At 52.4% G+C, this 25,280-nt stretch overlaps 1 protein-coding gene across 1 annotated transcript in view; it reads left to right on the top strand.

Moving 5' to 3' along the window:
* The first annotated feature begins 3,392 nt into the window (after positions 1-3,392).
* Positions 3,393-25,280, top strand: part of NPEPPS (aminopeptidase puromycin sensitive) — a 39,129-nt gene continuing 17,241 nt past the window's right edge. Inside the window, exons 1-8 of the mRNA XM_084222444.1 lie at positions 3,393-3,631; positions 11,939-12,023; positions 19,385-19,462; positions 20,270-20,391; positions 21,893-22,000; positions 23,119-23,319; positions 24,299-24,395; positions 24,512-24,545. Of these exons, the coding sequence (XP_084078570.1) occupies positions 3,509-3,631; positions 11,939-12,023; positions 19,385-19,462; positions 20,270-20,391; positions 21,893-22,000; positions 23,119-23,319; positions 24,299-24,395; positions 24,512-24,545 (848 nt within the window). The 5' untranslated portion in view covers positions 3,393-3,508. The remainder of the gene's footprint in view (positions 3,632-11,938; positions 12,024-19,384; positions 19,463-20,269; positions 20,392-21,892; positions 22,001-23,118; positions 23,320-24,298; positions 24,396-24,511; positions 24,546-25,280) is intronic.

Consider the following 25,280-nt stretch of genomic DNA (forward strand, 5'->3'; position numbering starts at 1 on the left):
GCAACTTGTCCCAGGTGCCCGGCGGAGAGGCGGGACGGGACGGGCAGAGCCGCACGCACGCACGGAGAGGGGAAAGCCCAGGGGAAAACGCCTCCCAACCCCCCGGGAATGACCCGCGGAGCAAGAGGCCGCAGAGCTCGGAGCGCTGTTGTCCCCGTGCTCCCGAATACCAGAGATTCCAGCCCTAAGCCGGCGGCCCAGACCTGCGAGGCAGGATTAGCCGGTGCCCTCCGGCTGCTCCCGCTCCCGGCAGCAACGCGAAAACTCTGGCGAAAGAGAGAGAAGAAAAGAAAAGAAAAGCCTCTCTTGAGAATTTCGTCTTTTTCTTTCTTCCCCCTTTTAAATTTTTTCCCCCTTGTTTTTCCTAATTAGAAAGGAGCACTGACAGCGGTTGGTGGCTGCAGAGGCTCTGGGCTAATTACAGCTCCTGGCTTCCACCCCATCCGTTTGTCCCCGGGCCCTCCGCAGTCTGGCACTACAGGAGAACCCGGTTTGGTCGGGACACGGCGGAGGAGGAGGCTTCCCCCCGGCTTTCTCCGTGGAGCCTCGCTCTTTTTCTCTCTTTCTTCCTTTTTTTTTTTTTTTCTGGATTCTTGCTGACAGCAGCATCTGTCACCTCCCAGCATCTCCCGTGCGGGGCAGCACCCGTGGAAAGCGCCCGGAGCCCTTTGCCAAGCACAAGCCCCGTGCCCACCGTGCCCACCGAGCCCCCCCCGGCGGGCCAGGAGGGCACCGGGTGACCCCGCGGCCATCCGGGATGGGAATTAAAGCTCAGAGGAGACAATCCCCTCCGCTCCCCTCCCGCGGAGCCGAGCAGCTCTGCTCCAGGAATAGTTTTATCCCGGCCCTGACCTTCCCGTGGTTCTGCCAGGGACAGTCACCCGCGGCCACACGCGCTGCCAGCGCCGAGGCCGGGCGGGAGGGGACCGGACTTTTGCCCTGGCCAAGTCCCCCGGCACGGCGGGGGCACAGCTGGCCTTCTCCCGCCGTCCCGCTGCGGTGGCCTCGGGGCGTCCCCAGCGCGGCACGGCCGGGCCGAGTCCAGCCCCATCCACCCCGGCTGCAAACCCCACACGGAGCCTCCTCGCCAAACCGTGGGGTCCAGCCCTTCCCTCGCTGCAGGGCAGACGCGACTTTCCGCCCAGAACCCCGCCAGGATTCCATAAAATCCCCAAACATTCCCTGGCGCGGCTCCCAGCGCCGCTGTCCCCCCACGCCCGTGTCCCCGCGTCCCGCGGGGTCCGCACCCCGCCGCGGCGCTGCGAGCTGGCAGGATGGAGCAGGGCGGCAGCTGCCTGAACCCCCCGCGCGGCTCCAGCTGTTTCCAGCTGTTTCCAGCTGTTCCCTTGTCTCCCTTTCGCTCCCCGGGGCTCTGCAGCACAATGCGGCCCCGCGGCAGCCCCGGATGAACCCGGGCTCGGCAGCGCTGCGTTTTTGTAGCCATGTGCTGAGAGCTGTCTGTACTTTCTCCCTGCCCCAGTTCGTGCCGCCGGCTCCTCCAGGTCTCAGCGAATCCCTGCTCCCTCCCTGAGATCCCTGTTCCCTCCCTCGAACCCCTTCTCTCTACCTCGAATCCTATTCCCCTCCCCAAATCCCATCTCCCTCTCCTGGATTCCTGCTGCTTCCCTCAAATCCCTGCTCCCCCCTGCCCTGAATCTCTACTCCCCTCCCCAAATGCCTTTTCCCTCCTCAAATCCCTTTTCCTTCCCCAATCCCCATTCTCTCCTCGAATCCCTGCTCCCCTCCCCAGATCCCTGCTCACTCTCTCCTCTCCCTGCTCGCTCTCTCCCTGGCTCAGCACTAACTTATCTTTTTTAAACAGCAGAGTATCACTTTTAACAAAAATAAAACTCGTTGGGGAAGGAATGGTGAGAAATAAACTGAAATACAGAGAGCAAAGAGGGAAACCTGGGTGTCCTGGTACGGGGGCACCACTCCAGCTCTGCCCCCCAGTCTGGGTGCACTGGGAAACCCGGAGCATCATCCCCTGGACTGGGAGTACTGGGGGCCCCACTAACGGGGTGCCCGTGCCAGCGTCACCCCAAAACCGGGAGCCCCACTAACGGGGTGCCCGTGCCAGTGCCACCCCAAAACCGGGAGCCCCACTAACGGGGTGCCCGTGCCAGTGCCACCCCAAAACCGGGAGCCCCACTAACGGGGTGCCCGTGCCAGTGCCACCCCAAAACCGGGAGCCCCACTAACGGGGTGCCCGTGCCAGCGTCACCCCAATCCGGGAGCCCCTGGGTGCGCTGTGCCAATCCCCACCCAGGCCAGCTGGCCCGAGAGCCCCCAGCGAACGGGGTGCCAGCACCCGTCCAAACCGGGAGCACCGGGAGCCTCAGTTTATGGGGTGCACTGTGCCGGGCCCACTCGGACCGAACACACCGGGATCCCCGTTACCGGGATCCCCGTTACTGACACAGCGGGATCCCCATTACCGGGATCCCCATTACCGGGGCTCACCGGGATCCCCATTACCGGGATCCCCATTACAGACACACTGGGATCCCCGTTACCGGGATCCCCATTACCGGGATCCCCATTACCGGGGCTCACCGGGATCCCCATTACCGGGATCCCCATTACGGGATCCCCGTTACCGGGATCCCCATTACCGGGATCCCCATTACCGGGATCCCCATTACTGACACAGCGGGATCCCCGTTACCGGGATCCCCATTACCGGGGCTCACCGGGATCCCCATTACCGGGATCCCCATTACAGACACACTGGGATCCCCGTTACCGGGATCCCCATTACCGGGATCCCCATTACCGGGGCTCACCGGGATCCCCATTACCGGGATCCCCATTACGGGGATCCCCATTACCGGGATCCCCGTTACCGGGATCCCCGTTACCGGGATCCCCGTTACGGGATCCCCGTTACCGGGATCCCCATTACAGACACACCGGGATCCCCATTACCGGGATCCCCGTTACAGACACACCGGGATCCCCGTTACCGGGATCCCCGTTACCGGGGCTGCCCCGTCCCGCAGCACCGGCGAAGGGGCGTGGCGCAGAGAAGGGGGTGTGTCGGCGCGGGGCGTGGCCCTGCGCAGGCGCACTTCCCGCCACCGCTTACGCAACTCCTCCCGCCGCCTTCCCCCCCCCCCCCCTCCCCGCCCCCCGCGCGCGCTACGTGCGCGGCCGCGTGGCGCCGCCGCGCGCACGCGCACGCGCCGTCCGCGTGCCTCCCTCCCTCTCTCCCTCCCCCCCTCCCGCTCCGCTCCCCGCACTCCCCCACCGGGGCCGCCTCGAGCCGGGAGCGCGCGCGCGCCCCCGCCCCTCCCTCCTCCTCCTCCTCATCTTCCTCATCCTCCTCATCCTCATCCTCCTTCTCCTCCTCCTCCTCCGCTCCCGCCGCCGCTCCCTCTCGGTGCGTCCGTGCGGAGCCGCCTCGTCGCCCTTCCCGCGCCCCCCCCGCCGCCCCCCCCGCCCCCCCCCCGCCGCCGCCGCCGCCCCGCCGGGGGGGGCGCAGCCCCGCACCCCCCGCGCTCCCGCCATGCCGGAGAAGCGGCCGTTCGAGCGGCTGCCCGCCGACGTGTCCCCCCTCAACTATGGGCTCTGCCTCAAGCCGGACCTCATCGACTTCACCTTCGAGGGCAAGCTGGAGGCCGCCGTGCAGGTAGGGCCCCCCCTTCTTCCTCCTCATCCTCCCCTTCCTCATCCTCCTCCTCCGCCCCGGCCCGAGGGGTCCCGCCAGCCCGCGGCCCCCGAGGGGACCCTCCGTGCCCCCAGGGGACCCCTCAATCCCCTCCTCACTCCCCTCCTCGCCCCCCGCGGGCGTTTCCCCCGCCCTCAGGGACCCCGCTCCCCTCAGGCCCCTCGCCCCCTCCCCGGCCGTGCCCTGAGGGACCCCCGGGCCCGATCCCCCCGGGCCCCCTGCGCTCCCCCAGGGCCCGGCCGGGCAGGTGCAGGGAGGCCCCTCGGGGCTCCCCCCGCCTCTCCTGCGGGTTTCCATTCACGATGGGCGGACGAACCCCCTCCAAACCCCCCGAAAGCCCTCCGGGACCCCCTGAAGCCGGCCCGGCCCGGGGGGAGCCCCGCCCAGCCCCGCTGCGGCCCCCGCGGGTCCCCCGGGGCGGCTCCTCCCGGCGCTGGGCCGGCCCGGGCCGGGATGCGGGAGAGCCCCGGCGGCGCCGGGATGTGCCCGGCCGGGATCCCCGGTGCCCCGGCCCCCCGGGACCCCCCCGGTCTGCGCTCCGAGCGGGGCTGGGGATGGATGGGGGTTTCGCTGGAAAAGCCAAATAAGCCGTGAAAGGAGAAGTCCCCCCGGTGCGGCTCCCGGGCAGGGTAGGCCTCGGTGTCATGGAGAGCTGCGAGGAGAGCCTGGGCATGAGAGCCGGGAAAGGTTTGCGGAGCCGAAACGCCGCGTTTTCCTGCAAGGCGAGAAAAATCCTCCTCGCCGTGCTCGTGCTTCGGAGCCGGAACCAGTTCTGTGAAATCCTTCGAGTCTCTCCCAGTCATTCTCATTGGCCGCTCTGCCAAGATTTCCCGAATTTGCTTTCACGTCTTTTTTTTTTTTTTTTTTTTTTTTTTTTTCCTTGCGATTTGAGAGATAGGTATAGAATTATAAAGGGATATCTGGTTTTGGGCTTTTTTTTTTTCCCCCCCTGAAAATTAGGTGGTCGCACAGAGAGCTTAAAAAAATATTTGAGGGAGGTTTTAAGTCTTGAGATGTGAGCAGATCTAAGCCTTGCTGTGCTGAAGGGGTGGTTAAATCTGGTTTTAAGTAGGTAATAAATGCAAGGAGGCAATAAAAGCTGCAGGATGTGAAGCACAGGTAGAGAAGAAGGCGAGTTCTTCCCTGGGGAAGGCCCAGGGCTGGGGATGATGGGGATCTTGTGACTTTGGGGACCTGCAGGAACCCAAGCAGACATGAGTAACTTTGTGTCATGTGACAGAAATATTGAAAACCTAAATCTCCTCGCAGATTTGACGCTGGCTCAGGGCTTCGGTTCCAGCCTTGCTGCCTTTTGGAGTGTTTCGGTTTGAGAAATTCCCATTTTCTTCCGCTCTAATCCCAGCCACCTATTCCTGTCCTCACACCCCGGCCCTGTTACAGCTGTGGGGCTGTAAATGGGATCACTGAAATCATCCAGGTTAAAAATAACACTCGGGGGGAGGGGAGCAGTGGCTTTTTAAGCCAGTGCTGAGGAGAGGAGCGGTGCAAGCAGCCCTGGGAACTTCTCTGGGACGCGGGAATTGCCTGGAGGTTCCTCCTGGCAGGGCTGGTCGGTGTGCAGGTTTTATTATTGAATATCCTGCTGCGTCCAGGTGGATTCCTGGAGCAGAGGATTCCACCTGGAGATGTGGAATCCTCCCCAGCAGCGCCGAGGGCATGTGCTGAGGGAAAAGCAGGGACCCCACAGGCTCCAGGCTGTAAAAAAACCCCTCTCGCATCCTGGAGAGCTGCTCTGGTGTTCCCACAGCAGAGAGGAGCGGGGAAAAAACACCAACAAATCCCAGAGGGCGAGGTTTTTGAAACAGATCTAAAGAATGTATCTTTATTTTGGATAACTTTTAACACCGTGAACCCAGGAGGAGGCACCTCCCCGCTGCCTGGAAGTGAGGGCAGGGAAGTGGACCAGGGGTGAGTTCACCTGCCCCAGCAGGGCCGAGAGTCTGGGGGGGTTTCCTGGGGCTGCCAAGTGCCCAAAGCACAGGGAAATCCCAGAAAATTAGAGGGGAACTGTTCTGCACCTTGATGGGGAGAGGAACACCCAGCTCATCCGCAGGATGCTTTCTGTACAGGGCTTGATGAACAAAAATTAATAACTATCAGCATATTTTTGTTGAGCTGGTCTAGAAAATAAGATTTTTGGGTGCTTTTGGGGTCAAATGACTTCAATTAAGGACCTTTTCTACCTGAACCTGGGCTCAGCAGAGATGTTCTGTTCCCAGCACCACCTGGGAGCTTTGGAGTCTCGGTAAACTCGCTGAGACAAAAGTGGGTTTATGTTAAAACACAACATTTTTGGTTTTGAGGTGGGGAAAATACACGTGCTGCCTCCTCTTGAAGATACAGTAGCTGTTTCTGTAATCCCAGTCAGTAATAATTGCCAGCTTCTCTGCTCCATCCCAGCTGGATAATGGCACTAATCCACACCAGTGATGCTTTCTGAGGCTCTGACACCAAAAACTGAAACCCCCCAAAACCAGGAAGAAAGTTTCCAGAGCCTGCAAAGTGCTTTGTTTGCTTTGTTGTATGGCATCTTTAAGAGCAGAGTGGAATTAGTGCGGGCTGTGGTGTTTAGTCAAGGTATTACAAGTAAACACTTGATCATTCTTACTCGCTCCAGTAATAGGATTTGCAGCCCTCTGTGGAGAATTTGGGGCTTTCAAACCCTAAAAAAAAAAAAGTCCCAACCTTGGCTTTGGGGCAGGACACTTGTGTTGGCTTTAGGACCTATAAATAACCTGAAGCACTTTGTGCCACAATAATAAATGTTGCCACTTGCATGGCAACTCCAGATAATCTTCAGGGGATAAAACCTCTGGTGATGCAGAAGATAAGAGGTGGCAGCAGATTTCAAAGCCTGGAAGGAGGAGTGGGGACCTGCCTGTGGTCTGTCCCCGTGTCCAGCTCAGGAATGGTCCCCCCTGGATAAAGGAATCCTCCTGAAACCCTGACAAGTTGAATTTCACAGCCCTTTTTTGGGGCTGTGCTTCTGAAGGCTCTGCTAACCCAGCTATTACAATTTTGACCGGTTATTCCAGATTTTCAAATAATATAATTTGTGGCCACATGAATACTTTTGAAGTCTGTGCAGTTGTGTAACAATTACATAAACTGACAGTACATAATTCCCATTTATCACAGCTGAAAACCCCAAAAAATCCTTAAATGAACTGTTTCACAAGGAGCCCTGGTCCCAGCTGGGACAGAGTGTGGCTGTGGGAGAGCCAGAGCTGGAACAGAGTCTCCTGCTCACACTCCTGTGATTGTTCTGCCACTTATGTCATCTCCCAGCATTTAAACTTGATTTGTTGAGGGCGTGGGGATGCCTCTCCACGAGCACAATTAAGATTGTGGGGTGGAAATGGTTCATTTCCATTATTCCTCTGTTGGTTGGAGCTTTAATTACGCCAGCCTTGGCTCTCAGGGCCTGGTTATCAGCACAGGGCACTCGCATTACTCAGTGTCTGGGTCAAACTTTATTTTTTTCTTTTTTTTCTTTTCCACTTTTTTGGCTCTTGGGAGGGTTGGAACAAAGAAGGGATGTGTGGCCCTTCTTTTTTGTTGTCCAGCAGCAGAAACAAAGCTGCCTCCAGCTTTTAGGCTTTTTAAATGGAATTTTTGACTGCTGAGAGGATCACCTGCGAGGGGCAGGGCTGCCTCCCAACTTCCTGGTGTTTCCCTGCCCATAAATTCCCTTCCTTGGAGCTGGTTCACTCCCCTGCCTGGAAACTCCACCGTGCTGTTCCTTGATTGTAGAACAACTTATCTGGGAGGAATTTACAACCTGGGCTCTCTCAGATCCCTGCTGCAGCGTTTCATGCATCTCTGGCAGATTTAGCAATATTTAACTGCTTGTCTGCTGCTTTTTACAGGTTCATTATGCAATATCTGCTGGCCTAAGGAATGTATGGAGCTGGTTAAAGATTAATGGTGGCACTCTGGTGTGGAGTCCTGGCCAAATGGAGACACTGGGTGTAGTATTTGTGCTCCTGGGGAGTGGGGAGCCGCTCCAGGATAAATCCTCTGCTCTCCAGCCTCACAATTTGCATTTCCAGCACTCGAAATTAAACCTGCAGTGGAGGGTTCAATGGCCTGGCAGCGCCTCAGAGCTCTCCTCGTGTCATCAGCTCAAAAATTGGAGATTTTTAGCTCCCCAAAAGGCTCCTTGAGCCCCTTAATGCCCAAGATTGGGATGGATTTGCGGTGATCACAGAAGGGATTTACTCATCCCCGTGAATCCCACACCTCTGGAGCTGGACGTGCTCTGGAACCAAGGGAATTTTTCCAGTGGGCCAATTAGTCCTGGCGTTGTTAATTTTACTCCTTGGCCACTGGAATTTGCTGGAGATGCAGGTTAATAAATCTCTTTATTGCTCTCCTCATTGAAGGTTTGAATTCTTACAGAAGACACGCCCTGGAACACAAATCCAGAGTAAATTTAGGTGTCTATTTTTAGAGAGAAAATTGCTGAAAACACACGCAGTTGTTGTAGTGCTGCTTTTAGAAAAGGGCTCTGGAGCCGTGTGACAAGATTGGCATTATCTGGAATTAATTTTGGCTCCAGGAGATCCCTCTGGATGCACCTCAGCCTGCATTTCAGGCTTCTGGTATCCTAAAAAATTGGAAAAATATTTCCCACCAAATCCTTTCCTGCTTTGACCACCAAAAGCTTTACAGCACCTTTAGGTCTTGTTTGGCAGAGCTAAATAATTGGCATTTTTAACTTTTCTTCCATCAACTATTAAACTTTTGGGGGGATTTCAGCTGTTTTCTCCTGCTGGATGAATTTTCCCTTCCCTGCTCGTGGTGCCTGAGTCTGACCTCAGAATAGTGTTTGAATTCTGGTTAATTCAGAATTCGGTTTAATTCATCAAAAGCCAGGAGTTTACAATCCTGAACCATTCCTCCCCTCCAGGTATTCTTCTTGGCCCACCTGATTTCTGAGCTGTGCAGAACTGCTCTTCTCTCAATTAATTCAATTAAATTAATTCATTTTCCTTCCTGAAAAGTATTTCTTATTTATTTCTTATTTTATTTTTTATATTCCAGAGCAGCTGAAGCAGGGTGACAACCCCACACGTTGCTGACTGCTTCTACCTTTTGCAGAAATCTGCTTTTTTTGGCCCTTAATACATAAAAATCACTGCATTAACATCAAATCTGCCTTCCAGAAGGTGGCATTTTGGAGGGATAAAAACTCATTTTTTAATGAATTCATTTTTGAGCTGTTCCTGGTCGTGAGTGCCCGGTGCTGGGGCAGGTTCTGCTCCTGTTTTGGTTTTGTTCTCACAGGTGTGGCTGTGCCTCAGTGCAGTAGGGAGGAGGCTCCTGCTGGCAACAGGAAAAATTCATTTTCCCCTGGGAATTAAATTCTCAGGAGTCTCAGAAGGTTCTGAGCTCTGCAGGCAGGATTTCTGCCTGTACTGTGAATTTCACCCCTTTTCTTGGACAGTTACAAAAATGAACTTTTTTGCCCTCCTGGCTCATTTTCAATATTTTCTTCTATGCTGCCCTTTCATAAAACCGCCTTGATATTGGTAGGAAGTGAGGAAAAAAATCTGAAAATAGGTAATTGCCTGTTTAAGGAGCCTCTGGAATTTCTCAGTAAAACCTAAACCTCCTTATTTTTCAGGCTCAGTGCTCCACTGAAAGTTGTGCCCTGGAAAAAGTTGTTTTTTAAAGATCAAGCCCATTGTTAAACTCACATTGTCTGCAATTTGGACAGCTCCGAATCCAGGGAGATTTGGATTTATAGATTGAATAAAGCTCTCCAGACACTTATAAAAAGCTTTTCTCATCCTGATTTTTCTGTGTTTTAGAAAAACCTTGTTAAACCCCCCCAAGCTCCAGTATTGTGGTAAAAACTGTGGAGCTTTGATTTTTGGGTTTGGGGGAGCTTTGTAATTTTTCAGTTTTATGCACTCAGAATTAAAAAAAAAAGTGGATTTTAGGTTGTAAATCTTTCCTGGGAAAATCAGATCTACCCTGTGTCACCTCAGCTGTTAGGCTTGTTCTCAGTTCTTTGCAAAAACACTGTTTTCACAGTCAGGTTGGGTTTATTAATTAAAATTAATTTGATTTTAATTCCATCAAGAGGTGAAAACAAGCGTGCTGCACCTCTCGGTGTGACACCGCTGCAGGGGAGCAGGAGTTGGGAGGAGGCACCAACAGTCACTGCTCAAAAAGTGCAAATAGATAATATTTCTTTACATAATATTTATTAATTAAACAATTCCATAACTGGGGATAAGCCAGGGATATTTGTCAGGGCAGAGAGGTCAAGGAGAAACTCCTGGGGTGTGTGGGGTTGGTCCTCCCTGTGTGAGGGGTGCCTCATGGCTGGGCCATCCTACACCTGTGAAATCACAAATTTAAACTCCTCCATCCTCCCTCCTCCGTGAAATGATTCAAATTCGGGGTTTCTGTCCCAGCTGGCCCAGGAACATTCCTGGTTTATTCCCAGCTCCTCCTCGGGCTCAGTCCCCGGCCCTGGCGGCACAGGGAGGACTGGGGGGCACCTGAGCCTTTTCTTGTGGCTTTACAAACAAAATCAAACAATGATTTGTGTGCTGCCCGAGCACGCACAGGGCTTGGAATCCTGGAACTGGGGCTGGAAGGGACCTCAAATCCCACCAGGGCCCCCCTGCATGGGCAATGCCAGGGTCCAGGGCAGCCACAGCCCCTCCTCAAATCCCACCAGGGCCCCCTGCGTGGGCAATGCCAGGGTCCAGGGCAGCCACAGCCCCTCCTCAAATCCCACCAGGGCCCCCCTGCGTGGGCAATGCCAGGGTCCAGGGCAGTGCCAGGGTCCAGGGCAGCCCCAGCCCCTCCTCAAATCCCACCAGGGCCCCCTGCATGGGCAGGGTACCCCCAGGGCCTTCAGTGGGCAGTGCCAGGGTCCAGCCACAGCCCACCTGAGAAACCCACCCCAGCCCCTCTTCAAATCCCACCCGTGCCCCCCTGTGTGGGCAGGGCACCCCCAGGGCCTGTGGTGGGCAATGCCAGGGTCCAGGGCAGTGCCAGGGTCCAGCCACAGCCCCCCTGGGAAACCCACCCCAGCCCCTCCTTAAATCCCACCCGACCCCGTCCGCTGGCAGTTCAAGCCCGTTCCCCCTTTTCCTGGCACTCTTGGGAACTCATTCCATTTTCCTTCCTGCCTCCCTTCAGGGAGCCTAAACCCAGGTCACCCCTAAACCTGCTCTTCTACAGGCTGAACAATCCCACTTTTCCCGCTTTTTTCCCACTTTTTTCCCACTTTTCCTCGCAGCAGAGCTGCTCCATCCCTCTGATCTCTCCTTGTGCAGACCCCAGGGCTGGAGGCAGCTCCAGCGGGTTCCCGGCTCCCAGTTCAGATGTGGATGCCCGGAATGATGGGTCCAGGTGTTCTCAGGGCATTTTGAAGGTTATAACAGTGGGGAAAGCGAAAAAGGGATGGAGTTTCTTAGGCTTTAGTGAGCTGATTCTGGGGGAGGAAGCAGTTTCTTCGTGCCTGTGTTAAATCTGGTTGGTTGTTACAGAAATTTTTACTCCTTTATTTAAGAAACTGCTGGTGCCTCCTGCTAGAAATCCTGTCCTGGGCGAGCAGGATTCCCAGCTTGATCCAGCCTGATCATTCTGGTGGTTCCAGCCATAAATTTCTGAATAACTCCCTGGTTTTAACTCCCAAATATTTTACCCCTTTGTAATTAATTTTTATTTAATTTGAATTCCTCTGTATTCAGGCTCTCGCATTCAAACAGAGAACTGGCACAGCCCCACGGTTTATTCCTACGCTGGGAGCTGGCACTGGGTAAATAAAGCTGAGAGTGTGGAGCCAAGAGCTGGCAGCAGGGGAGCTCCCAGGAAAGGGGAAGGAGAATCTCCTGGCAGATGTTTTTGAGCCGAGGAGTTCTGACAGCCTGCAGCACACACAGAGGTTGTGTTGGTGCTATCTCCAAAAGAGGTTTTCGCTCTGGCCTCCCTTAGGCCATCCCCAAAGGAGGCTGATGGGCTCAGGGTGTGTTTTTATTGGGTTTGGATTCCCAGGCCTGCACAAGGGCCCCATTGTGAAGCTTTCAGCCCTGTTTTTTACCCAGCATTAAATAATTCCCAGCGGAGATGAGTGGCTGAGCACAGCTCCTGCTCTGCAGTACCTCCTTCTCCTTCCCCATCCCAAACACCCAACTCTCCTTCAAGCTGGAGCTGCTTCTTGGATGGATGAGAGGTGAGAATTCCCATTTCCTCCCGGTGCTGATGGAGTTTCTCTTGCAGGTGAAAAATGCAACCAACCAAATCGTGATGAACTGCGCCGACATCGACATCATCACCGCGTCCTACGCCCCGGAAGGAGACGAAGGTGGGAGCCCTGCCCGCTTTCATTTCTGCCTCTGCAGCTGCTGCCAGCAGCCCAGAGCTCTGATAACACAATGATGTCATGGTTTGATAAGCTCAGCCCCGCCCTGGAAGCACAGAATTCCTTATCTTGATTCCATGCTGGCTCTCGTGGCTGCCAGTGGTGTCATGGTGAAGAATTCCTTCAGTTGTGTTACAGTGAAGGAATTATTTCAGTTGTGTTATGGTGAAGGAATTCCTTCAGTTGTGTTATGGAAAAGGAATTCCTTCAGTTGTGTTATGGAAAAGGAATTCCTTCATTTCTGTTATGGTAAAAAATTCCTTCAGTCTCCTCCACCTCTCCTGAGGAGTGTAGGCAGAGGATGCTGGGCTGCTTTGATATTATTTTTATATCTGGATATTGTGTAAACTTCTAAGGACATCACCTGTGCCTATGGATTTGGGAATATGGACAAAATCAGATATTGGCAGGGAATGCATCAGTAACAGGCTGGAGTAGGCAATACAGGAAAGGGTTTGGAGAGCACAGAAAACACTTAACTGGCATTCAGCAGGATTTTCTGTGTTGGACAGCATGGGAAGGATGGCTGTGAGGAGGGACCGGGGTGGGATCCAGGCTGGAATTGCTGGGGAAGTTTGTGATGCTCAGCTGCAGTCACTGAGTTCCCCAATTTCTGGAGGGGATCAGCAAACCCCAGAGGGGCTTTGGCAGCTGGGTGTGGAATGAGGAGCTCCAGGGTCCCACAGCACAGGGCACAGCCTGCCTGGCACTCAGGGAGCCCCCTCTGCCCCTCGGTGCCCCTGGAGCCCTGCAGGGCTCCCCTTCCCCCAGGAAACACCACAGAACCCGGGGTCAGAGCCAGGGCAGGACTCCTGGGTGATCCTGCCAGGAAGGTGTCCCTTGGATGGATTTGAGCTTTGGTGTTTGTGCAGCAGCTGGGCAGAGGGGAGGGGGCTGTGTGGGGGCTGAGGAAGAGGAGGGGTGGGACTTTGTGGAGGGGTTTGTGGGGGTGATTCCAGCTCTGCTGCCCCATGGGTTTGTGCAGGGAAGAGCCAGGCTGGCAGCACCCAGGGCAGTGGGAGGTGACCCTGCCCTGGCACTGGGTGGGATCTCAGGTCCCTTCCCCCCCAGACCATTCCCTGATGGCACTTTGCAGGTCCTTGCAGCATCTCCCCTCTCACAGGTGGAGGAATGGGCTCGGGAGGGGATTTGGGGAAGGAATTCCTGCCTGTGAGGGTGCCCAGAGCAGCTGAGGCTGCCCCTGGACCCCTGGCAGTGCCCCTGGACCCCTGGCAGTGCCCCTGGACCCCTGGCAGTGCCCCTGGACCCCTGGCAGTGCCCCGGGGCAGTGGAGGTGTCCCTGGGGCTGTGAGGTGTCCCTGGGGCTGTGAGGTGTCCCTGGGGCTGTGAGGTGTCCCTGGCCTGGCAGGGGTGTCCCTGGGGCAGTGAGGTGTCCTGGGGCAGTGAGGTGTCCCTGGGGCCGTGGAGGTGTCCCTGGGGCAGTGGAGGTGTCCCTGGGGCAGTGGAGGTGTCCCTGGGGCTGTGAGGTGTCCCTGGGGCAGTGGAGGTGTCCCTGGGGCTGTGAGGTGTCCCTGGGGCAGTGGAGGTGTCCCTGGGGCTGTGAGGTGTCCCTGGGGCAGTGGAGGTGTCCCTGGGGCTGTGAGGTGTCCCTGGGGCAGTGGAGGTGTCCCTGGGGCAGTGAGGTGTCCCTGGACCCCTGGCAGGGGTGTCCCTGGGGCCGTGGAGGTGTCCCTGGGGCAGTGGAGGTGTCCCTGGGGCAGTGGAGGTGTCCCTGGGGCAGTGAGGTGTCCCTGGGGCAGTGAGGTGTCCCTGGGGCTGTGAGGTGTCCCTGGGGCTGTGAGGTGTCCCTGGGGCTGTGAGGTGTCCCTGGCCTGGCAGGGGTGGCCCTGGAGGTGTCCCTGGGGCAGTGAGGTGTCCCTGGCCTGGCAGGGGTGGCCCTGGAGGGGCTCTGAGGCCCTCCCACCCCAAAAGGCTCTGCAGTCCAGGGTCCCCAGCAGAGCATCCCCAGCCAGCCCTGCCCTGAACAGGTTGGGTTTCTTTTTCCATTTTGGAGGATTCCTTTGGGCGTGTGTGGAAAAGCAGAGCTCAGCTCAGGAAGGGCTGGGCAGGGCCCAGGAGGAGCCTGGAACGGGGCCACCAGGGTGGGAAAATGTCCCCAAGTGCTCGGGGCTGGCCCCTGGCCCCTCAGGGCTGTCCCCTGGCCCCTCAGGGCTGTCCCCTGTCACCTTGGGCTGTCCCCTGTCACCTTGTCCTGGCCCCTGGCCCCTCAGGGCTGGCCCTGCCGCTGTGTGCTGCTTGCAGCATTTATTAATGAAGAGTTATTTCTCTTTTTAAGAGAGAATGGCACTCTGGCACTCACAAACTGCTGCATCATAAACACTCGAGGTGTGACTTTGTTGTAATTCATGTTAAAAATAGAAGTAATGTAAAATTAAAATTAATGTGTTTAAAATAGAGTTAAAAGAATAAAAGGAAAATGATAAAAGTACTAAAATGAATAAAATGGTAATAATAAAATGGAAAGAGTAGAATGAAAAGACTAAAGTTAATAATATTAAAATGAATAAAATGGAAAGGAAAAATGAAAATAAAAATACTAAAATTAAAATTATTAAAATAATTATGATCCAATTTTATAATTAAATAATTAAAATTACAGTTTAAAATAGTTTAAAAATTAAAAATATTTAGAAATTTTAAAAGAAAAATTTTAAAAATATAAAAAAAGAACGAATTGCCTTCATCACACCCAGGCTCCACGGGGTTAAAACCAGATCTGTGGGATTTGGGAAGGTGCCAAGGAGCAGAATGGCTTTGGAAGGAAAACTGCAAGGAATTGGCACCTGTTGATAGAGATCCTCAGGCTCCCTCTGTGCTCAGCTTGGGATGGAATTGTGTGACTGCTCCCCAAAAAGGAGCCCTGTGAACCTCAGATCCTGGGGCTCCCTCCTGGAGAAAGGGAGAAGTTCATGGTGCTTACCAAGAACTGTCACCCTTTGTTCTGCAGGGAGGGATTCGTCTCACCCTCGCTAAAAATAAAAAAATATTGGGAATTTATCTCCTTTCCAAGCCTGAAAAGCAGCTGTGGGAATGGGGTTTGATCTCACAGATCCCAGGTTCTTGTTTGAGGGGCAGATCTGGTGGTTTTGTGCAGGATCATTTGGTTTTGCCCTGGCCTGTGCAGATCTGGTGATTTTGAGCAGGATCATTTGGTTTTCCCCTGGCCTGTGCAGATCTGGTGATTTTGTGCAGGATCATTTGGTTTTCCCCTGGCCTGTGCAGATCTGGTGGTTTTGTGCAGGATCATTTGGTTTTCCCCAGGCCTGTCAGTGCCCCAGGCCTGTGCAGATCTGGTGATTTTGTCAGGATAATTTGGTTTTCCCCTGGCCTGTGCAGGTCTGGCTGCAGCTCCTGTGCCCCTGGCGCTGATGGACACGCTGAGGGCAGGACTTTGGAATTTTAATGCAGATTTGCAGGGAAAGCAGATTATTGCCCAATATTTGACAGGAAGCTGAGGGAGGATCCCCACAGCTTTAAAGTCAAAGGGAAGAATTTTTGCTGTGTAATCCACAAAGGAGCAGCAAGAACTGAGCAACAGAACCAGCCGAGACTGAGGGCTGGGGAGCAGAAATTGCTCAGTTTCATCCCAAACTGGGATTGTCAGGGAGGGCTCCGGGCTCCTCCTGTGCCAGCAGTGCTGTAATGGAACAAAGCTGCTCACAACACCCGAGTTTTCCACGGCTGCATTCAAACTGCCTGGATATTTTTATATTTATTTTCTCCCCAGAGCTGTTGGGGTTTTTTTTTTTAACATTTCCAGTGGAGTTTTAGCACCGAGGTGTGCACGTGTCCAGATGGATGCCTTGGCTCAGGAAGAGCAAGGATGAGTTGGAGTTTCAAAAAAATGTCAGTTTTTTGAGGGATTGAGCTCCATCCTGGGGGGGTGTGAAGGAGTTTGGAGCTTGCTGTGAATCCTCTCTCAGCTGTGAAATCGGGGTGGAACTGGGGGATTTGCTTGGAATCTCCTCAGATCCTGGGGGATCCCACGGAGTTTCTGAAATCAGGGGTTCCTGGAGGGTTGGCAGCTCCCCCTGGGAATCCCAGCAGCTCTGGGGCTGTTGGTGCAGCAGGAGCAGGGGAGGGAGATTTGGACTGGACTCAGACTGAGGAGGCTTTTGAGGGCAGAATTCACTCCTTTGGCTTTTTCCTTCTCAGCGTGGTGGGGATGGACCTGGATGTTACACCAGAGATTTGGGTGGTGGTTAAAATAGAACAAACAAAAAAACCCCAAAAAACAAAAGAAACCAATCAAAAAAACCCAAAATCCAAACCAAATCAACCAAAAAAAAAAATATACCAAAACCAAACCAACCAAAAAAATCAAACCTAAACCTTAATTACCTGTGACTTCTCCACACCACAGAAGGGGTCCTTGGAAAAAATTCCATCTTGAAAAAATTCCATCTTGGGAAGCTCCCGTGGTTTGCTCTCAGCTCTGTCCTGGCGTGGGGTCCAGGCCCTGTTGGAGGCACCTGAGGGTGCAGCAGGATTTGGGACTGCCCATGGCTGGATCCCTGCAGGAAATGTGATTTATTCCAAGTGCTCTGGAGCCTTTGAGGTGCTCCCGTTCCAGCACCTCAGACCTGCAGCAGTCCCTCTCTGTTTTCTGGATTTTTTCTGATTTAAGGGGTAACACACCTCACTCCTGGGTGCTTTCTCCCTTTATTTTCATTTCCTCCTTTCTTATTTTCTTTTTCTCCATGACAAAAAATTTAAAAAAAAAAAAATCTCTTTTTTTCCTGCAGCTGCACAGAGCCAGCAGCAGTTTTTTCTGTGCTGTAATGTGCAAGTGATTAAGTTGCAACCTTGCAGTGCCAAACTCTCCAGAGCTGGGCTGGTCCCTCCAGGAGCTTTTGTTCTCCAGCCCCAGGAATTCAGGCAGCCTCTGCTGCACTCACAGCTCTGCTAGGAGCAGCTCCCTTCCACCCCAACAAAAAGTATTGTCCAGTGTTTTCCATGGTTCTGTTGCTCTGGATTAAATTATTGGCATTGAATAAGGAGTTTAAACAAAAAAAAAAACAAAAAAACAAAAAACCAAAAAACAAAAGCAAAAAACCAAGCAAACAAACAAAAACCAAACAAAACCAAAGCAAACAAACAAACCAAACAAAAACCCCCCAAAAACCAACCTAAAAACCACCCCAAAACAAACAAACAAAAAACCAACCAAAAACCCCCAAAAGGAAATAAACAAACACACAAAAAAGAGAGAAAATGTAACTTGGAATCTTTGGTTCATGTCCTGTTGTTTTGGGGTTTGATTTGTAGGGAGCTGCTTGGAGATTTAGAAAAGCCTGGAGGTTTCAGTGTTCCATCTGCCAGCCTGGTGATGTTCACCTCTGGGTTTTTTGGGACAAGTTAAAACTTCCAAAGCAGCAGAAATTCCCCAAATGCAGACCCAAATAGAGAACTCCAGTGGAGAGAGGAGGAGGAGGAGGAGGAGGAAGCTGCATATCCATTGTCAGCCCTTGGCAGAAGCTCCACATGAGGCAATTCCTGTGTATTCCTGAGTTCCAGGAGGCTGCAGGAGCAGACTGTGGCCTTTAGAAGCTGTAAAAAAAAAAAGAAAAAAAGAAAAAAAATAAATTATATTGTGGCCTTGCTGTGGTGGTGTTTGAAAATGCCCCCAAAATGCCCCAAACCCAGGTGGGGAGTGATGCTGCATTCCTGGGCAGGTCAGGGCCCTGTGTGTGAGCAGCAGGATTCCTCCCTGCCCAGCTCCTGTTGGTGTCTTTATGGACACCCAGGGAATTCCCAGCCGTGTCACCCAGCTCCTCCCTGCTGGAGCCCAGCCCTGTCCATCACGACTGTTCTCCTTCAAATCTTCCTCTCCTCTCTTGTTTTCTGCCTCAGCTTCCCCAGTTCTAAGAAGAAAATTCAAACTTTTCTTTTTGGCATTTGCTGGCAGCTGGGTGTCCTTGGGTGGATTCTTCTTCAGTGCTCAACTCAGCTGATTTTTACCATCTTGGAACTCCTCGGCACAGATCAGGAGAGCCTCAAATTGAGCCTAAGGGTGATCCCATAGAGGGTTTTTTTTTTTTGTAATTTATTCCTGCCTTGTGTGTTTTGCTGTGTTGTTGGAGTCTTTCAGCGCTCTGCCCCCAGCACGGTGGTAACTCAGATTAAACCCTGAGCCGAGCTCTGTAAAACCTGTACTTAAACCTAATTCATTCCTGCAGCTCCGGCATTGAGCTGAGCTGGAATTAACTCGGGCTCAAGGCTGAAATCACACTGCTGCAGAACAAACAGCCCTGGAAATTTCACAATAACAAACCCACGGCTCCATTTCCCTTTGTCACCGTGCAGCCTCCTGCGGGGCGCTGGGGCTGAAACCCAACCCTTGGAGTGACACCTGAGCAGGAAAACGAGTCCTTTTGTGGCTGAAATCGGCATTTCAGCCCGGCTTTTGTCATTCGGGGCCAGGGTTTGTTTGGGGATGGAAGTGCCTCGGTGTGTCCGGGCCTGCCCCTTTGGCAGCCGGAGCTGCCGGCTTGGAGCAGCTTGAAAGTCCTTAAATGATAATTTCTTACGGGTTGCAGCAGTGGCTGAGCATGGAGGGAGCAGAGCTTGCAGAGTGAGGTTCTGTGGGGTTATTCCAGATTTTTTATGGCTGAGTGAGAACAGATCCACATCCCCTTGGAGGGTGTGATGAGTTAGGAAGGGAGAAGCAGCACCAGGTGCTCCAGAAGGGTTTCATCCCCCTGCAGGTCCCCAGCCTGGCCACATAGTTTGGATTTTTGCATCCACAAATAGTTCCTGTGCTGTGTAAATACCAAATTCCCTCATTTTTGGGCGCCTTTGTGATCCTCTGCCTGAGCAGAGCACGAACCCCAAAGTAGGGCCCTGCTTCTGAAGGCATTTCTGAAATTAAATCAACATTTATTTTGTGGTTAAATCCAAGCAAACCCCCCCTCCCCATTGCTGTAGAGATTAATGGGATTTTCAAAGTGAGAGCCACAAATTAGGTAAATAAATCCTAAGCATCCTGTTTGGGATAATTAATGGGAATCCTGCTGCACTGATGGGAGCCTTTAACAGCCAGGGGGAATCTGGGGCTGGTTTCACCATTCCTGGGACACAAATCCCATCTTTCCTGCAGGTTTTTCAGCCCAGCTCTCACTCCTGGAATTCCCACCCCGAGGTTGTTCCTGTAGCTCCTCCCGGGATCACTCAGAATTCATTCTGAGCCGTCAGCTCAGCGGTTTTGGGTGAATCTGCAGAGTTCTGAGCCCAAGCCCCTTCCCAGGGTGGTTCTGATCCCAGCCCTGTTTTTCCCTTTGCAGAGGTTCACGCCACAGGGTTCAACTACCAGAACGAGGATGAGAAGGTCACTCTGTCCTTCCCCAGCACGCTGCAGAAAGGTGAGAGCCCTCCCTGCTGGGGCTGGGCCTTGGGCAGAGCTCCTTCCCTGGGATTCCCCTCTGGAGCTGCAGCTTTGGGCTCATCTGTGCTGGAATCTGCCTCCAGTCCCCTGGGCAGCGATGGTTTCCCTGCTGGGGGAGGCAGCAGCAGCTCCTGCCTCTGCTCCGGGCTCAGGACACTTTGGGGTCAGTGCAGGACTTTGCTCCCTGCCCACCCTGGGGTTTGTCTGGAATGTTCCAGCTCTGAGCAACCCCCTTGGTGGCAAAACTCAGCTTCTCATTTTGGGTAAAACTTTGTTTCATCTGGAAATTAATTTTTTAAAAATAATTTGATCTGGATGAAGAGCAGTAAGAGGCTGTGGGATGATGATGGTGGTGATGAAGCTGGGATGTTTGATCCTGTGGGGTCTGGGCCGGCTCAGGTTTCCCTTCCTGCACAGAGTGAATCCTGAGCCAGAGCTCCACCCTGGCTTTGAGCATTCCATCAGTGATTTGCCCCAATTCCTGAAATCCCAGAGTCTGCAGACTCTGCTCCAAGTTCCATTGGCAGATGGAACTCTTGAGGTGCCTCTTGGTGGCCGCTCTGTCCAGAGAGCCCAGAAATCCCAAATTCCGGGGGGGACGGAGGGGTGTGTTCAGGGTGGGGATGGTGGGGTGTGTTCGGGGTGGGGATGGTGGGGTGTGTCCCTGGGTGGGACGGAGGGGTGTGTTCGGGGTGGGACGGAGGGGTGTGTTTGGTGGGGGATTTCTGGGAGCCCAGCAAGGCGGGCTGTGCCCGTGCCCAGGCCAGCGCTGCGCTCCTTGCAGGGCCAGGGACGCTGAAGATCGACTTTGTGGGGGAGCTGAATGACAAGATGAAAGGATTCTACCGCAGCAAGTACAGCACGCCCGGCGGGGACACGCGCTACGCCGCCGTCACCCAGTTCGAGGTGAGCCCCCGGCCACTCACTCATCTCTGGTGGCATCTCTGTGGGCATCTCTATTGCCATCTCTATTGCCATCTCTGTGGGCATCTCTATTGCCATCTCTATTGGCATCTCTGGGCATCTCTATTGGCATCTCTGTGGGCATCTCTATTGCCATCTCTGTTGGCATTTGTATTTGCATCTCTATTGCCATCGCTATGGGCATTTCTATTGGCATCTCTAGTGGCATCTCTATGGGCATTTGTATTTGCATCTCTATTGGCATCTCTATTTTCATTTTCTTTTTTATTTTCATTTTTATTTTATCTTTATTTTATTTTAAAATTTTTATTAAAATTTATTTTTATTTTAATTTTTACTTTATTTCTAATTTTCATTTTATTTTAAATTATTTTTATTTTTATTTTTATTTTTATTTTTATTTTATCTTAATTTCATTTTTATTTTCATTTGTATTTTCATTTTATTTTCTTTTTAATTTTCTTTTTATTTTATTTAAAATTTTATATTAAAATTTATTTTTATTTTATTTAAAATTTTTAATTAAAATTTATTATTTTAATTCTTACTTTATTTCTAATTTTAATTTTATTTTAAATTAATTTTGATTTTATTTTAATTTTATCTTAATTTCATGTTCATGTTTATTTTCATTTTCATATTCATTTTTATTCATTTTCATATTTATTTTAATTTTAATTTTTATTAAAATTAACTTTAATTTTATTTTTAATTTTAATTTTATTTAAAATTAAATTTTTTTTTGCTTTAATTTATTTTCATTTTCATTTTTATTTTCATTTTCATTTTTATTTTCATTTTCATATCTAACCAGGATTTATGCTTGCCAGAGGCAAGGACACCTTTTCTTACCTTGCTCTGTCCCCTCTGGGTGGATATAAAGAATTCCCATTGTTTCCCCACCTGTCCCTCCTCACAGAGAGCTCGGGCTGGGCCGGGCTCCCCCAGTGCTCCCCCAGTGCTCCCCCAGGGCTCCCCAGAGCTCCCCAGGGCTCCCCAGAGCTCCCCAGAGCTCCCCAGGGCTCCCCCAGGTCTGGGCTGGGCTCCCCCAGCGCTCCCCAGGGCTCCCCAAAGCTCCCCCAGGGCTCCCCAGGGCTCCCCCAGGGCTCCCCCAGTGCTCCCCCAGGGCTCCCCCAGTGCTCCCCCAGTGCTCCCCCAGGGCTCCCCAGGGCTCCCCAGGGCTCCCCAGTCCTTCCCAGTGCTCCCAGTGCTCCCCCAGCACACCGGAGCCGTTCCGGGGCTCTGCTGGGCACATTTGGGGAGCTTTGTGCACGCCTGGGCCCTCAGCGCTTCCCCTCCTGCCTCTGCTCCATCCAGACAGATTTTTATTGAAAATCAGGGGTGAAAGAAGAATGAGAAGCTGATTCAGAGGTCGGGAGGGCACTGAGGAGACCCAGCCACGACTTTTGCTGGAAATAAATTGAATTTCTGTGGGTTTGCCCCAGTCTGCTGTGATTTATTTGCTGAATTCTCTTTGTTCCAGGCCACTGATGCTCGCAGGGCTTTCCCTTGCTGGGATGAGCCTGCAATCAAAGCAACATTTGATATTTCTTTGGTGGTTCCCAAAGACAGAGTAGCTTTGTCAAATATGGTAAGTTTCTAAATATTTTCATTAAATATGCCATTGATAATTAATAATTTGCCTTGATAACAGCTGGGAATAAAATCTGCCCCAGCCCCCCTTTTGGAGGCCCAAACCCCAATTTCGGAGCCCCAGACCCCCCTTTTGGAGGCCCAAACCCCAATTTTGGAGCCCGAAATCCCAATTTCAGAGCCCCAAACCCCCCTTTTGGAACCTCAAACCCCAATTTTGGATCCCCAGACCCCCTTTTGGATCCCCAGACCCCATTTTTGATCCCCAGACCCGCTTTTGGAGCCCCAGACCCCCGTTTTGGCTCCCCAAACCCCAATTTTGGATCCCCAGACCCCCTTTATAAGTCCCTAACCCAAATTTCGGAGCCCCAGACCCCCTTTTGGATTCCCAGACCCGCTTTTGGATCCCCAGCCCCCCTTTTTGAGCCCCAGACCCCATTTTGGAGCCCAAATCCCCATTTTGGAGCCCCAAATCCCAATTTTGGAGCCCCAAACCCCAAATTTGGATCCCCAGCCCCCCTTTTGGAGCGCCAGCCCCCCTTTTTGAGCCCCAGACCCCCGTTTTGGAGCCCCAAACCCCAATTTCGGATCCCCAGCCCCCCTTTCGGAGCTCCAGCCCCCCTTTCAGAGCCCCAAACCCCAATTTCGGAGCCCCAGCCCCCCTTTAGGACCCCCAGCCCCCTTTCGGAGCTCCAACCCCCCTTTCAGAGCCTCAAATCCCAATTTTGGATCCCCAGACCCCCTTTATAAGCCCCAAACCCCAATTTTGGATCCCCAGCCCCCCTTTCAGAGCCCCAGACCCCCGTTTTGGATCCCCAAACCCCAATTCCGGAGCCCCAGCCCCCCTTTAGGATCCCCAGCCCCCCTTTCGGACCCCCAGCCCTGTTTCAGACTCCCAGCTCTGTTTCAGACCCCCAGCCCCCCTTTCAGACCCCCAGCCCCCCTTTCAGACCCCCAGCCCCCGTTTCAGACCCCCAGCCCCTTTCAGACCCCCAGCCCCCTTTCAGACCCCCAGCCCCCTTTAGGACCCCCAGCCCCGTTTCAGACCCCCAGCCCCCTTTCGGACCCCCAGCCCCCCAATTTCAGACCCCCAGCCCCGTTTCTCTGCGCCCCCAGAACGTGGTGGAGCGGCGGCCGTACCCCGACGACGAGAGCCTGGTGGAGGTGAAGTTCGCGCGCTCGCCCGTCATGTCCACGTACCTGGTGGCCTTCGTGGTGGGCGAGTACGACTTCGTGGAGGCGCGCTCGCAGGACGGCGTGCTGGTGCGCGTCTACACGCCCGTGGGCAAGGCCGAGCAGGGCAAGTTCGCCCTGGAGGTAAAGCTGAGGCGGCGCTGGGGTCTGCTCACGCACTGAAATCACCCAGTTTTGGGGTTTTTTCATGATTTTTTGGGGTTTTTTGTGGGTTGCACACGGCGTGCTGGTGCGCGTCTACACGCCCGTGGGCAAGGCCGAGCAGGTCAAGTTCGCCCTGGAGGTAAAGCTGCAGTGGGTTTGGGGTCTGCTCACTCACTGAAATCACCCAGTTTTGGGGTTTTGGAGGGTTTTTGTGTTTGTTTTTTGGGGGTTGTACATGGTGTCCTGGTGCGCATCTACACGCCCGTGGGCAAGGCTGAGCAGGGCAAATTCGCCCTGGAGGTAAATCTGAGACTGGTTTGGGGTCTGGGGTCTGCTCACTCACTGAATCACTGAGTTTTGGGGTTTTTTCATGATTTTTTGGGGGTTTTCTCATTATTTTTTGGGGTATTTTCATTATTTTTTGGGGTTTTTTGTGGGTTGCACACAGCATGCTGGTGCGCGTCTACACGCCCGTGGGCACGGCTGAGCAGGGCAAGTTCGCCCTGGAGGGAAATCTGAGACAGCTCTGGGGGTTTGGGGTCTGGGGTCTGGTCACTCACTGAAATCAGCAAGTTTTGGGGTTTTTTCATGATTTTTTTGGTGGGTTTTTTGGTGGTTGTATTCCTGGTTTTGGGTTTTTTTGCCAAGAAGGGCAGGTTCGCTCTGGAGGTAAATCTGGATCAGGTTTAGGGGGTTTGGGGTCTAGTCATTAACTGAAATCTGGGAGTTTTGAGGGTTTTTTCCCTAGTTTTATTAATAATTTCCTAATTTCACCCATAATTTCTTAGTTTCAGTCGTAATTCCTTAGTTTCAATCCTAATGTCTTAATTGCAGTCACAATTTCTTTGTTTCAGTCAGAATTTCCTCGTTCCAACCCTAATTCCTTCGTTTCAGTCACAGTTTCCAAGTGTTGCCCAGTCCCAGGTTAACAGAACATTTCTCCTCTCGTTTCTTACAGGTTGCTGCTAAAACTCTGCCTTTTTATAAGGACTACTTCAATGTTCCTTACCCTCTTCCTAAAATTGATCTCATAGCTATTGCAGACTTTGCTGCTGGTAAAGTAACTCACTTTATTGCTGAAATTGTGTTTTATTTGAACTGTTTTATTAAAAAAACCTTTAGGAAGAGGTGTGGATCAATATCAATAAACCTTTGTATTTATTTTATAAAGGTGCCATGGAGAACTGGGGCCTTGTTACTTATAGGTATGATGTTAAAATACTGTCTTTCCCCCTCTCTGTTCATTAATTCTTGGAGCTAATTGGATTCATTTGAGGCAGCTCTAATTGCTGGGTGTCATCCCGAATCAGACAGAACCAATCCTTTCAATTTTTAGTTTGGTTTGGATGATTTTGGTTGTGGTGTTGCAGCTTAGGAAGGCAAAAATCAGCCACTGGCTGAGGGTTTTAAATTGTAAAAACCTCCTTGGCCCCTTTTTCCCCCGTAAAATCTCCTGACACAGCTGGGAGAGTTTATTTTACCTCAGAGGTAAATTTGGCAGCCACAGAGTGGAGGTGTGGAGGTGGGAAAATCAAAAATATTAACTCGCCTTCCTTTGCAGTTTGATTTTTTTCCTTCTTCTGATCAAGCCTTTGCACTTTTGCTTGATATTAATTCGTTTTCTGTGCTGGTGGTCAGGAGGATTTCCCTGAATTTTGAACAACTTGTAAGCTTTGGACTTTAAATCCTGAAATAATTTGGGATTTCTTCTGCTCAGCTTTGAATTTGGCCTTAAAAAAAACCAAAACAAATTCGAGCCCAGGTTTTCAATTTTTCCCTGCTTATTGCAATTCTGATGAAATTTGATATTTTATTCCTTGTGGGGAAAAAAAAAATTCTAAATATATTTATCCTGGATGAGGAGATCTTTTGGGATGGAGCTGTGAATTTTGGCCCCTCTGTGCTGAGCTTGCTCTGCCCCATTTGGGGACCTGCCAGCC

This window comes from Fringilla coelebs, assembly GCF_963513975.1.
Source record: "Fringilla coelebs genome assembly, chromosome: 27".
Taxonomy (NCBI): domain Eukaryota; kingdom Metazoa; phylum Chordata; class Aves; order Passeriformes; family Fringillidae; genus Fringilla; species Fringilla coelebs.